The sequence below is a fragment of the Coloeus monedula genome, assembly GCF_965178545.1.
Source record: "Coloeus monedula genome assembly, chromosome: 5".
NCBI lineage: Eukaryota > Metazoa > Chordata > Aves > Passeriformes > Corvidae > Coloeus > Coloeus monedula.
The window spans coordinates 38,800,586-38,815,179 of NC_138785.1; the positions used below are offsets into that span (position 1 = coordinate 38,800,586).

Consider the following 14,594-nt stretch of genomic DNA (forward strand, 5'->3'; position numbering starts at 1 on the left):
CATCTTACCAAGGTTTTGTTTTGCCAAGAGATTGACAAAATTAATTACTCTTGCCTAGACACTAAGCCATAAATGTGATCCATGGTGTTACAATTTTAAGAAGTAACTACTATGACTTATTTAAACCTAAACAGGGAAGATCTTTCTAAGAGTTTTAATAGTTGTTCTGCTATTTATTAATGTGAAATACAGTAAATGTAAAGGACCATCCAGGTATTTTTTAATGTTTTAGAACAGCTGCATGTTTTTCTGAAGTTGTAAAGTGCTTCTTAACCAGTATCTAAGTCATATTAATAAACTTCAAAGAACGAGTCAGAAAATTTGACACATTCATAAATTAAACTTCCTGTAATTATGTAATATATAGGAGATGAATGTGCATAAACATAACTGTATTCATCCTCCAAATGCTTCAGTGAAGCAGTTTACTCTTTGCTTTCAGTTTTGGTCCAAGATCTCTTTGCATTGAATCAAAATGAAGCATTGCAAAATTTTGATGTAATTTGTCTATTTCACAAGATGTATGAGTTTTATGAATTGAGAAAGAAACCACTTAAAAATATAAAAAATATTAAAAAAATATGTTTAAATTATCAATGTATAAGTAATTAAATGAAAAAAAATCCTTTACAGGAATTAATATTTTACAAATTTTAATGTATTTATCATATGATATGAAGACTGTTAGGCTGTTTACTTTGTGCTGTCTGAGATTATTTCAACATACACCCTCCAGGGGAACAGTAATTTGAAGTACATTGAATAAATTATATTACTTAAATGTGTTAAATATGTTCATTGCAAAACCACCAGTACTGTCCTTAAGTCTAGATCAAGTCATTTAAACTGTTGTGTCCAATCAGAAATTTCTCATTATATTGTAAAATTAAAATAAAGCTTACAAACACTAATCTGTTCTGTAATACTGTGGGATTTACCTAGGGTATCCTGGAAATGTTTTTAAAATTAAAAATACACCAGAATTTAAAAAATTTAAGGACCATCAAAGAATACTGTACATTTATACCACTATGTAACAGTATGTATAAATACTTGGCAGTAAAGCTTCAGTAGAGAGTGATTTTCAATGAAAAAGTTATTAATATTTAGTTTGACAAGGAAAGTTTGTAATAGCAGATGTATCTTCTCTGGGTGTCATTCTTCCATCCCACTGTAGCTGGTCATTGCAGGCTGCGCAGGATCCTTTTTCTCCCCCTCATTTTAACTCTTCTGATCACTCCTCTGATGTGCATTTCTAACAAGAAGCCTCCTGTTGAGTGTGACAGCCAGATCTTTATGTACTGCAAGCCTTAATCTTGTTATTGGTGAATGTCCTCATGCCTGATGATTTTGTAGATTACCCAATAAAAAATGTTGAAAATCAGAAAGGCTAATGGGAAACAAGCTCTGGATATTGTGTCTATCTTCTTGGCCCGGTCAATGAATACCTTTCTCATCTCATCAGGGCTTTTTGGTACAGCTTGAACAGGATTATTTGGCCCCTTTTGTGTCATTCCGTCTTTTGCTGGCACACATGGGCCCACTCCATATGCTGTAATGCTAAACTGACTATCACGTGTATCATCATCCTGTTGGGGAAAAAAAAAAGAAAAGAAAGAAGAGCAAGAAGGTTTTTTATAAATTATTATTTACAGAAACCTTACCTGCTTCTAAATAGCAGTTGCACCATTACCTCATCGACTTCTTGAATCCACAGCTTATCTTAACCTGTCGAAATTTCATCCCTATCAGAGTCTGTTAAAAATATTGCTGGATCCTTAACAGGCACAGAATTTTCTATTTGTTTATAGAGTCTGTAATCCATTTAGTGAAATGAGAAAGCTTAGTAAACTAGCGGTAATTGGGCACACAATTGACTTTAAGTTTCTCCATTTACAGTAAATATGTGAAGTCTTCAAATGGACAAACTTCACACTGGTCTTTTAGAAAACAGCTATTAAGTCTGTAGATTGCCTTACAACCTGGGATCCTGGCCTCTGGAGATACTCCTCATAAAATCACTAATGATATGCACATTAATTATATTTGTGAGAATTCTGCCTATCTGGCCACTGTATAATTACTCAATCTTATCTACATGCCTAATATCTGCTGTTCCCTGTGAATACATCAGATAAAGAGAATAGTACATAAAATGTCTTAGTTTAAAATAAACGGAAGTTAAAGGCCTGATTTTTCTTCTGACTTATTCTTCTGTCAGTTCAGGGCAAAACTGGCAAAGACATTCAGGATTAAGGAACTATAAAAGAAAGTGATTCTTAATCACATGGCACAGAAACAGAAGTGAATATTCTGAAGATATACATATTTTCGTAACATACAAATAAACAATGATGCTTGTGTCTGAAGACATGTTTTTTACTCCTCTTTACCTGGTTATAGGTATCCTCAAGTAATTAAAAAGGCACCTATGCAGACAAATAAATGATACATAATCTGTGAAGTCAGGACTAAATTTGGTTCTGAAATATATTCCAGTGTACTCCTTCATTATGTAGGTTACCCAAGAATAGTCATGTGATTTTGATGGCATTCACCATTTTTTCAATGCAAGTTTTAGATTCAGGAATGTCTGTTTTTCATGTCTAATTTAGCCTAGTTGCTTTAGGATTCTACACTTTCATGAAATTTAGAAATTACTATGTTAATTCTTAAGTATTTTGAAAAATAATTTCTGTAAGTATTATAAAAAGAGTTGAGCAGCTGTTATTTTTTTTTTTGTAGGAGAATTTTTGATATTTTAAAACTCTTCCTAGTTTAAATTAAAGTAAAAAACTAAAATAGATTTATTTGGCAAAGCAAGTCAAATAATTCTGTTTCAATTCAATAGTTTGAAGTATTTTTTTTTTACTTTATCCTCTTACTTTATACAAATGCAATTTCTCAATAGCACAACTTAAATCCAAAGTTCCAAATTTTTCATTTTGAAAATGTCTGTGACATTTTGAAAATCTGAAAACATTTTTCAGTGAAGAATTAATTTTAAACATATTTAAAACTTCCATCAAATAATTGCTAATTACTTTGTTTAAAAAAATTCCAACAAGTTTTATTATCAATATTGGTTGAATATGTTATCTATAAAAGAGTGCAGATAAATTACTAAGTTTGAAGTGAACGATTTGGCCATCAGCATGACCATCCAGCAGAGTTGTAATCATCATCCAGCTGAAATACTTCTTCATATACGTAAATTGAATAAATATAGAGACTGATATAGTTTACTGAAACTACTATATCTCAACTCTGTATTAGAATTTGCCTTTAAAAACTAAAAAGAAAGAAAAATTAATGTGAAAGAAAAGGAGGAAAAATCACTGACTGACTTTACTATGGAAATGAAAAACAGAAATACAAAATGATGGGATCATTATTTGATGACGTGATAAAACAGAGATTTAATTACTGCAATAGTGTTCCTCTCCTGTCAGATAAGAATGGGAAATAATACCTTTAATGTAGTTGTATTCTAGACTAGTTGTAGTCTTGTGTTCCAGTTAAGAGAAGTATTAAGTCATAAATGCATGTACTGTGAGAATTTACCATAAACTTGCCATTTAAACACCCTCACATATACATTTCAGGGTTTTGTCTTTTCATGTTTCTCCAGAAAATAATGCTTATGACTGCACAGGCTGAGAAAGATAATAAAATTTTCTTCTGAGTAGATTTCAGCTATGCAGGTTTTCAGGATCAGGCACTATATACTAAGACTTCACTGTCTCTATTTTAGGTTTACCTGAGTGGAATGGTCCCCTAGAATGTTTTAAAGGTCAGGTCTCTCCTTATTTTTGTGCTTGCAGACATCCTGTTTTTCATCTGCAAGCAGACTGCTTGGAAATGCTCTCTGTTGTTGAATTGATGTGAAGCTCCTTGCAGGAGTCCAGCATTTCTGCCCAGTGTCTGTTGGATGGTGTCTCCATGAGGGCAGGCAGGATGGCTGGAGCCAGCCAAGCCACACCATGGTGTTAGGGCTGGTGGATATGCAGGAAAGGGCATCTTTTGGAACATACCAAGAGCCTCCATAATTCTTTTCAGTGGCCAAAGCTTGAATAATCAAAATGTGGTTCTGCAAGTTTTCCAGCAGATTCATAATGCAGAGAAATCACTAGGTTGGCCTCAGATTCATATCTGAGGGTGCTTGTGCACAGCAAGAAAGATGCAGTTACTGCTATTATCAATACTAGCTTTGAGTGCTTTTTTGAGGGTATTTATGTCAGTGAAACCCCTTTTGTTTTTTTCTATTGATTGACTTGGCTCTTTTTGACTAGAAATATGTCTCAGAATGCATGTGTCTGAGGCTACAGATGTAGAAATCCTCTAAAGGACAATGCCCTATATGACCCAGTTGACAGTATTTACTGTGGATCTTTCTGAAAAAGTTCTGCATATTGGCAGAATTAATAGAATTATTTTTTTAAAGTGATAAGCTTTTGTTTCTTTTGTGTACTTTTTAGTGTATCATCACTAAAGAAAAGAACACTATTTCTTAAAAATTTTTCATAAAATATAAAAAATCTTATTATGAATGAACTTTAGTAAGAGTTTGATTTGATTTGAATGCACTTTTCACACATTCAGATTTAGAATTAACAGCTTGAAAGCTGTTCTGCATACAGTTACATTTAAATATTTTATAATTTCTATTAAAATTACTATAATTAAGGAATGAATAAAATGTAGATAAAAGGTTTTATTTGAAAAGTTAGAATTCTTTAATGCTCTGAAGGAAATAATTTCAATACATTTATTTCTGTATCAGTGTTGTTCTACAAAACACTTAGCTATAAATTAATAGAAAACTGTGAGTTTTGTGGTCTTGTGACAATGGTGTTTTCTGTCCATGTGCCTAGTAATACATTGATCTTGAGAAATAACATGCATAAGGGCTGAAAATAACTCCATAGCCGTTTGATTGTAAGGTGTGATAACAACTTGAAAACTTACTTGAAGCCTTGACTTTGGTAATTTGAACACTATCTTTTTTACTGTTCAGTTTCGAGAAGGAAAGCAGTAGTGAGTTGTTTTGCACTACAAGCAGTGCAAAATTTTAGTACTATGTTTTGATCCAGATTTAAACATACCAAAAGGGATTATGAAATTAACAGGACGGTACGTCTACTAACATTTCACGTCATCACATACAGATAGCAATGAAGGCATATGAAGTTCACATGGGAAGACGTTATTTCAGACAAAAGGACAGGGCCTCTGTTAATGGTTGGATATCACATTATGACAAATGGGACATCTTCTTCATAGTTTACCCTTAAATTTGTACTGTAGATTTGAGGCAAAGTCCCGTCTATACGTCCTGTACATCTCAAGCCATTGCTATGCTGTAATGATTCACTGATTTCTTTTCCATCAAGAACTCCCTCAAAATACTTTCATCAAAACGGATGGTTGACCAAAAAGAAAACAAAAGAAAAAAGGTGTGATTACCATTAAAGACAATCTAGTTTGCATGTCTATTTTCCTCGCTAAAGATATGGTGATCTTTAGATTTTGAAAATAGAACTAAAAGACTGAATATCCCCAAAACCTAAATATATTAACAGCTAACCTGAAACCAAGTTGTTGTTATTCAGTATATGTACCCAGTTAATATTATTCTCATGGAATGTAAATGCAACTAAGAAAAAGCACTGATGATAGGTGTGTTTCAGTATCCCTGTATGACTTCTAATTCTGCCATTTTTTTTCCTTTTGTCTTTTAAGAAGGAAATGAATAATTAACACTCATTCTGAAGGAATGGTAACATAATATTTCTGAACAGTTCTTTTCACTGGCCAGGTTTCCTTTTTTTTGTCAAAGAACTGTGGCTCATATACTAAGTATCAAATGACGTTTCAAATTGGGAACCAAAATTCCCCTGTTCTCAGGATTCATTATGCCACTTGTGTAATCATAAAGACATTAGACCCTTTAAAAAATATCTCCTATACCTACTGTGATGCTTATTGGAAAACGGCATTGAGTAGGTTGCACATTATGTTGCAACAGCTTTTATTTATAAAGGAATTTATTAAACAATCCCAGGCACTTCAAAATTTTTGCTAGTTCTGCACAAACTGGGTTGGGCCTCTGAAAAGAAATTTTCCTTTCAGGAATTTGGAACCACTGGGTGGAGTCCGTACTTACAATCATAAAAATGGTGGCCAGAGGGTGCAGTTATACTTAAGAATTGCCTTTGATGCTGCTCTTAGTGTTTTCTGGGAAATGAGGCTGCAAATGAACTAGATGGTGTAAAAAGGGGCAGTGACTATAGGTGGAAAAAGCATAAAGAAAATGGCAGGGATAGATGAGCTTTGGATGCCAAAATGTCTTGTTGCAGCTCTGTACATAATTGCAATTTGTATAACCATAGAATTACTGCAGGGGTCTTATTCCAGTTCAAACATGTGCTTCTTAAGAGAGAGGTTCCAGTTCCTCTGTGCTTTCAATCAACATTGAGAAGGTATAACCCCTAGTTTTAATCGATTTTAAAAATACTCCAACCTATGAAAACCTGCAAATTTGTTTGAGGATCTGTTTAGAAATAAAATGGAATTCAATGATTTGAACAAAGCATCTGAAAAATACAGAAGAGTCAGTAAGTATGACATTTAGCCAGAAATAAACAACTTTGCATTAGATGGAAAGCCAATGGCTCTGCAGTAGTTCCGGGAAAAGACCCGGAAGATATGGAAGATCACAATCTTGATATGGGTCAATAACATGATGTTGTTTGAAAGGAAAATGGTAGACTGGTTTGGATAAACAAGTGTATTACTTGCATCATTTGATCCTTTGGCTGCTTTCAATTGTTACTGTGTAGGTTTCATGTTGTTCATGTTGCAAACACAGTTTTGAGGAATTATATGGGCTTATTAGGAGAATTTCCAGGGAAGGTGAATGAGAAAAAAGCAAAACACAACAAAACCCCCAAAACCCAAAACAAACTAAATCCAAAAACTTTATCCACTGGGAATGTTTATAGAAAAGACTGAATGGAAATGTGCAAATGGTGACATGAAGGAACAAAGTAGTCTGGTTTCTGTGTCCTTTCTAGACAAGACATTACAGGACAGAAAACGCATTAGTAAAACAACCTTTTTAAACAATTGGAATAGATTTCAGGGGAGCTTGTGGAATTTTCATGACTGGGATGAATTAGGTATGAATGATCTTAAGTCAGGAAAATGGATCCACTTACCTCCCAAAGACACTGAAATTCAATCATAGGACTATTGCTTTGGTTACTTGGTAAAAGTAAATATTTCTTGCAACAGGCACATCTTTCTAATTACAAGGAAAATAGACTTTGGAAATCCTTCACCTGTCCTATTGCAATTACCTATTATTCATAAATGATGTCTCCTTTCAACAGATACCTGAAATGAAACATTTCCAAGCTGACCTATTTTTGCACTTTTGCAACACAGTCAAATCACTAGAAGTTTTGCTGTACCCTTGTAGATAAAATTCCAGTGGCAAAAAAATTCTGTATTCAACAATTAGAATTCACCTGGTAGAAAAACCTGATTTTAGTAAAACGTCCCAAGATGGTAAGCATACAGAATGAAAAAGTCTAATAAGTTATCCTATCTGCCTTATTTCTCTAATAGTTTTGGACATAAATACTGAAAAGAATACTGTTTTCTCTTTGCCAAAGAAGAAAATGTAATGTTCAAGGAAGCCCCTGAAGTTTATTTTAAATGCAGCCTTTTTACATAACTTCTTTTCACCTCTTGACTTTATGGTCAAATGAACATTTCTTAATAAATGGTAGTTTGAAAAGTCAGTGCAATCTGGTCCCTGACAGCCAGTGGCTGTTTGACCTAGTCCAAAGGAAAAACAAACATACAAAACTTTATAATCATGAGCTATAGTAACCGACTTTGAAAAAGACAAAAGAAGAAGGAAAACCAAGGTACTCTGAGCTATGATCCTAGGGCCTGCATTTCATGTTATAAATTGTGGTGAATAAATAGTAACATTTGTGGTAAGGAAGACTGGTTACTAACTGCAGTTTTTAATCTGTAAGACATCATTTATTATTTGTATAACAGTGGGTTTAGAATGTGATCCAAATTTCTTTCTGAGAGATAAAATCACCATGCTGTAAAGTTTCAAGTCCTGTATACTTGTTGGGCAAGGAAAGGTTTAATAAAACATTGAGAAAGAGAGAAGCAATTGGCTGACCTGTCCCTAGAGCTTGAGGTGTATTCTCAGAGGTTAACTCTGTCCAGGAGCTCTAGCTCTACATGGAATTGGAGTGAGTTAAAAAACATTTATTTAAATTAATCTTTTCTGAAAAACTACTAGTTTTCTAAAATCATAAACTTGCATAGGAACAAAGCATTTTTTTGTAAATTTAGACTGAGAAGCTTGCCTCATAATGAAACATATGGGTACAGGGAGGAAGGGAAAGCATATGCCCCTGAACATATCTAATATCCTCATCTGAAGTGTGTTATAAAGAAAAGCATTGAAATGCATGTCTCCAGAATCAGAGCAGAATACTTGGTACTTTATTGTACACTCTAAAGTCTCTAACTCTAATTCTTTAATTTTATGAGAATTTAGCAGGCAACCTACCTGAAGCTAAGGACTCTGTCATGAAGTGTAACATTAGAATAAGGACTTTTAAGTGTCAGTTCAAAAATACTATGATCCAGAAAAATAGTGTCTACGCAGTTAGTTATTCATGCACAAACTTTTTTTTCTCTAAAAGGTCTTCCCTTAGCAGTCCTTTTTATATTGTGGTTCCTTCCTCACATACCTCTAAGCTGAAATTTAATTGATTGTTATTGCTGAATGGGTGTTTGGTGAGTTCGAAGTCTTGCTAAGAGGGAGCTGAAAAGAGATTTGGTTTGATTCTGAGGAAGGAAGATACTACCTGCCAGTTCCTAATCCTGTGGTCATAATAACTGACCTGCATTTAAGAAAGATATCAATTAAATTGAACATGGTAAATTTGCTTGAGATCCAGAAGAAACAATAATACGTGGTGAGAAAGATGAATGGACTAAAAGTATAGTGACATAATATATCACTTACCACAGCTGTTTGTATTTGATACATGATTCAGCTGTTGTGACTTACCTACACTTTGTCCAGTAATCCATGTCTGCCTCACCCCATTCTTCCCATTCCAAACCTTTAAGCAGCTTTCAGAGAGCTGCCATATTTCAAGAACAAACACCTTGTTACAAAACTGCTGTTTTTGCTGCTACTGTCAGCCGGAAGAAAGAAACACATTTTTCACAGGGTCAAATGTTGAATGCAGGTACTTGCAGTCTGAATCATCCTCTAGTCTACAGTACCTGAGATTCTCTGTACAGCTGAAGTTGAAGAAGTCTGGGACTCAACACAGAGAAACAGGCAGATGTATGAAAATGTCATTTTCACCTGACTGTCTGGCCTGCCTTTTAACATGGAGTCTCAGCAACAGAGACTGCTTAGGTAGGCTTTACAGCAGTGCAGATTTTCAGCATCTTCTAAGTGAGAGGGAAACTTGTAAAATATGTTCTCCTGGTGATGTAAGCAGTAGACTGAGGTAAGTCTTCAGGAATGAAAGATGACTGAACTGAGTCATGTTGCTATGGTCAGACTTTCATCCACTTGTAATATTCTAGATACTGACTGATAGTGACAGGCTCTGCATGACATCAGTGATGTATCATTTAGTATCATTTAATAAGTAGGCTGGAAACCTATTTACACTTTGTAAAATCTGAAGTAGGAGTTACATATCGTTGTAAAAAATTTTCCTTATTTGTTGATTTAACTACAGATTTCAGAGTTCAAACTTGTAGCCTTAGCTGTTTGGCTTTGCACACTGGTAGTGAGTTTGCACACTGTTTGGCTTTGCACACTGGTACTGGTAGTCTGGATATCCCCAGCTATAATATAAATACTAATAACAATTACTATAATTAAGTTTCTTACTAGTAATATGAACAAAATTAACAGGACAGAAAAAAATCCTGCAAACTTACCAGCCTTTTAAAGTAAAATGTTTGTTCTTCTACCAATAGTGTTATTTGAAAAAACACTTTGTGTATTAAAAAATATTTTCATGAAACACAGTTGTTAAGGCTTTGAATTGAGTATTAGAATGAAATTAGGAAACAAAATTTGTTGAATCTCAGTGTAGTAAAAACTGCTGCAAATACTAGTAACATTCATTCACTGAAGTATAATCTAACTCTTGTAACAGAGTGAAATTCATGCTTGTGCAGATGGCTCCCACATGGCCCATGCCTCATTTAAATCCCTCTTAATCCCTCTTTCGAGAATTCAAGTTGGATTTATTCAATTCATAGTCCTTGTAGTGACCCTCTGCCTATAGTGAATTTAGTGCTGTGCTGCCATTTTATTTATATTGCCACTTCAAGCTGTGGTATGTTTACCAAATTAACCCTGGATCCCTGCATAATTCAGTCAGACTCTTCCAAAGCTGTGAACACTGTTACTTTTACCTTGCTCTTCTTCCTCTTGCGTCGGAATCTCAGAAGTTCTTTATGCTGCCTTGACACAAAGTTTACAGCTGCGTACTCCAAAAGTGCAGAAAATACAAAGAGCAGACACACTGCCATCCAGATGTCAATGGCTTTGACATATGACACCTATGAGAGGAGACAGGAGAAGCCTGAGCATGTTAAAACCACAGATGCAAAGTTTAGTATTTCATGTCAGGAGGACGTGCATTATTGACACACCCCAACAGTACTTTTATGGAACAAAACTTAGCATGAAAGTTAGGTTATAATAAGAACAACAATTCAACCTATAAATGTTAAATTTTTGTTTAAAAAATTTACGCTTTTACAATATGTGTTTAAATCATTAAGAGTTCCTTATAGTGCACTGCTTATTACATCACAAACCAAATAATCCTCAAAAAACACAAGCTCTTCCTTCATTTGTTCCACTGAGATCTGGGAATGACACTAAGGAAGCAAAATATAGCTTGTAGTGGGGCCAGAGGGAATTCCTGTATTAAAATGGATGTGGCCAAAAGTTCCTGGAATAAAAATTAGATAGAAGAGAGGAGGTAGGTGTAGAGGTCTGATGTGTTCATTCTCTGCTAATAGAGGCACAGTAAATCAAATGTATAGTTTCAAATTAGTTCTGTATCTTTGACACAGTGAAGGTACTGTTTGGAGCTGTTAAGGTTCACATTTCTCTACATTTTAATGCAGGTGTGTTTGTAACTAGTGAGCTAATTAATAATTTAGGCACCTTTGAGAAAGGAATATAATTGAGAATTTATGGTTAGAATCTATGGCCTTTAGAATTTCAGTCATATCTGCTAGCATGTCATCAGATACTGGGATGTGAAAAAGGATGAGCCAGTCAATTGTTAAGGAGGGTATATGTAGTACTGAATACCATTGATTTCACTGCTTGTTAAGGTTTATGGAATTAACTAGATATGGGCTGGCTAAATAGTTGAGAGAGGGAAGAATTAGAATATATTTGGCTTGAGAATCAAAAATCCTCTAAATATTTCAAAATTATTTATCTGTTTAGAAAATGATTGGATGCTAATAATTAAAACACAAGGTTGACTGAAATTGTTTGTCACATAACATTATGATCGATATAGTACAAACAAAGGAAATTTTGCCTACCTTTGGAAGAGATGCTCGTGAACCTGAGCTTTGTGTTGTCATGGTCAGTACAGTTGTTATGCCTAAAGCCACTCTGGCTGGAGCTGCATCCATATTGATCCAAAATGACACCCAGGAGAGAATCACGATCAAGAGGCTCGGTATGTACATCTGGATGAGATAGTAACCCATCTGCCTCTCAAGGTGAAATCGGACTTCAATACACGTAAACTTTCCTTTTTACAACAAAGAAGAAATATTCAAGAGAAATAGAATGTTTTTACTGTCAACATCTAGTGCACACTCCTAAAGAATGTATGCTATGTCAAATGTATGTGTTCCCAAGAAAAAGATTTATGTTTTGAATTCTCTACAGTGATTTTTAATAAACACAGTCCCCATCATAAAAAGACTAATTACTGGAAAGAAAAAGGGCAGAAAACCTGAAAAATTAAGAATCTGATAAGCTCTGAAATTCTTATTTTCTTACAAAAAACAAACCATAATTCATTATGACAATAGGAAATTTCCTCTGTGAGATCACATTTTTTGCCACTTATGATTTGGAAATGCTTCTGTGTACAAACAAAATGCTTGCTTCCCCAATGTATAATATCTCCTTTATGTTTTGGTTCAATTTTAAGCTTAATTTTATTTTTATTAAACTAAAAATTGGGAAAAACATAGTGAGATCAGTATGGGCATTAAATTATCAATAGGAGAGTCTACTAAATCTCTCCCTGTGTCCCCATTCAAACTGTTCCAGCTCAAAAGTGAAATGACCAAGTTTCAAACACAGATTGAAGACAAAAAGACCAGATCTTAGGAAACTTTAGGAAGGTAATTAAATGACCTAGTTTTATCTAGGTACTGAACATAAAGCAACTTCTACTTAATCAAACCAGAACAACAACAACAAAAAATCTATTGTTAGCTCATATAAATTCCATAAACCCATAATTTTATATTATTCAGATTGTTGTGGGGTTGGATTTTTTTCCCACCCTGTAATCTGTAGATTATTTTGCAGATCTTGACCTGGCCTCATTAGATTTTCTAATTCTGCTCAATGGTCATATTAGTCACATAAGAATGGTGCTGAAGGCAATGTTGTTACTGTGTGTGTATATATGAAACAGTTTCTCACATCAACAAATACACATAACTCAGTTTTCTTCCTCATTTTGAGAGAAAATATTTCCTAATTCTAAATTTAGCAAGGAAGGTTATACAGTTATTTATTTCTTAAGTGGTATGAAGCTCTTTGGTTATGTTTTCCACTAGGTTTTGATACCTATTTTCCTAATCAAGTTTTACTTGCCAAAATGCCATTTTATACAAAATTTTTCCACATTAAAAAAAAACCCAATAGCAACTAATAGCAATTTGATATTTATCAGATTTAAAAAATTATGGATTTATGAGTTTATCCTATACTAATATATTGTTTTATGCTGTGACAATAGTGCTAGGCATACAGAAATGAACTTCAGATAAAGTCAAACTGAAATATTTTTATTCTAGGGATATTAAGTGCTTCTGAACTTCATTATTTTCATAACGTTTATTTTTACAGGCCACTAGTTTTTCTATGATGTCATAATGAATGTAATTTTATGATATTTTTATTCTGCTGAGGCAGTAAAAAAAATTTAGAAAGATGTTTGTTATGATGTTCAATTTTAAGATTACGTTCTGCATCACAGGAGTTTTATATCTACAAGCTCAATTATTAGTTCCATTCCTAATTGCCAGAGTTTTCTGAATCCTATCTACACTCCCAAAATCCGTGTCCCAGATCGTGGCTCAACCATCTGCTGTCCAAGCTTCAGGACTGATTTCTGCCTCGGTCATGGGATGAAATCCCGGTTTAAAAAAGTGAATGGGAATTTTGGTGTTTACTTCAGAAAAGGTCAGGATATTCCCCTACATTTCTCTTCCATGGTCTTCAAAAGGATACCTGTGCAATTTAGTCTTTCACTTAGCAATTCAGTACACCCCACATAATCAGAAGTTCTGCACTGACTGGCCTTTGTTGGAATCATATTCTTCAAACTGGTTCTTACTCTGAAGATTTCTATTTTTTTTGTGACATTCATTCTGTTAATTCAGCTGCCTTGGACAGCAGCAGTCTCTGTCTCATACCTCACAGTAAATCGCGCTGGTAAGGAGTGACAGAAATGCATCAGCCCAGTCTAGGTCTAAGCAAAGCCATTTTATTTGGCATCATATCAGTAAGAATTGTTCAGCATGAAACATTTTTTTCTTATAGGGTATTATATTCTCCTTTCAAAACAAATTAGGAAGGAAAACTAAGGAGCATCAGTTCGTAATATATGCATACGCATATATGAAGTGTCAATAAACATTAACTATTGTTCATATGTTGGTTTTTTTCCATCCAGAGAAATGTGGGATAAAAGATTTGAGTTTCTTTCATGAGGACTCCGGTGGACTTGAACTATTACAGACCACTCAGCAAAAATATTCTGTGGTCCTAAACAGTGAACAGTAAATAATATAGTAGCTCTGATATGGATTATTTTATGTGGTTGCAAATTTGACAGATCTAACTGAACCAAGCAGAAAGAGAAGAATGGTTGTGAGCAACAGAATCCTAGCAAAATTCTAAATGAAAGAAGTGCAAATGGAATATATCCTAACCACAGGGAAGGAGAGAAAAAAGCAGAGATAATGAAGAGGCCAGAACTAGGACTGAATGATGTGTCAGAAGAATTATACAGAACCTTTTTTTTGCTTGGTTCAGAAATTTTGCAAATATCTTTGGTCAAGGAAAAAAGAAAAGCTGAAAACCTATTACACCAGGGCCAAACAAAAAATTGAAAAAAAAAAAAAAGAAAGTGGAATGTTTCTCAAAGTAGAAAAATGTCTTTGCTTAGCTCCACAACATGTGCCACTTAAGAGTCCTGCCTTTGTCTTAGACCCAGCAAGTTTACAGACTTGCCAGG

General features: G+C 34.2%; 1 protein-coding gene across 3 annotated transcripts in view; it reads right to left on the bottom strand.

Annotated features, from left to right (window-relative positions):
- Positions 1 to 1,319: 1,319 nt before the first annotated feature.
- Positions 1,320 to 14,594, bottom strand: part of GLRA3 (glycine receptor alpha 3) — a gene marked incomplete at both ends in the record, with an annotated part of 86,050 nt that continues 72,775 nt past the window's right edge. Inside the window, 4 exons of one of the 3 annotated variants that reach the window (XM_082282553.1) lie at positions 1,320 to 1,589; positions 5,289 to 5,408; positions 10,492 to 10,638; positions 11,647 to 11,861. In XM_082282553.1, the coding sequence (XP_082138679.1) occupies positions 1,320 to 1,589; positions 5,289 to 5,408; positions 10,492 to 10,638; positions 11,647 to 11,861 (752 nt within the window). The remainder of the gene's footprint in view (positions 1,590 to 5,288; positions 5,409 to 10,491; positions 10,639 to 11,646; positions 11,862 to 14,594) is intronic. The other 2 variants (XM_082282554.1, XM_082282555.1) reach the window with 2 other exon arrangements.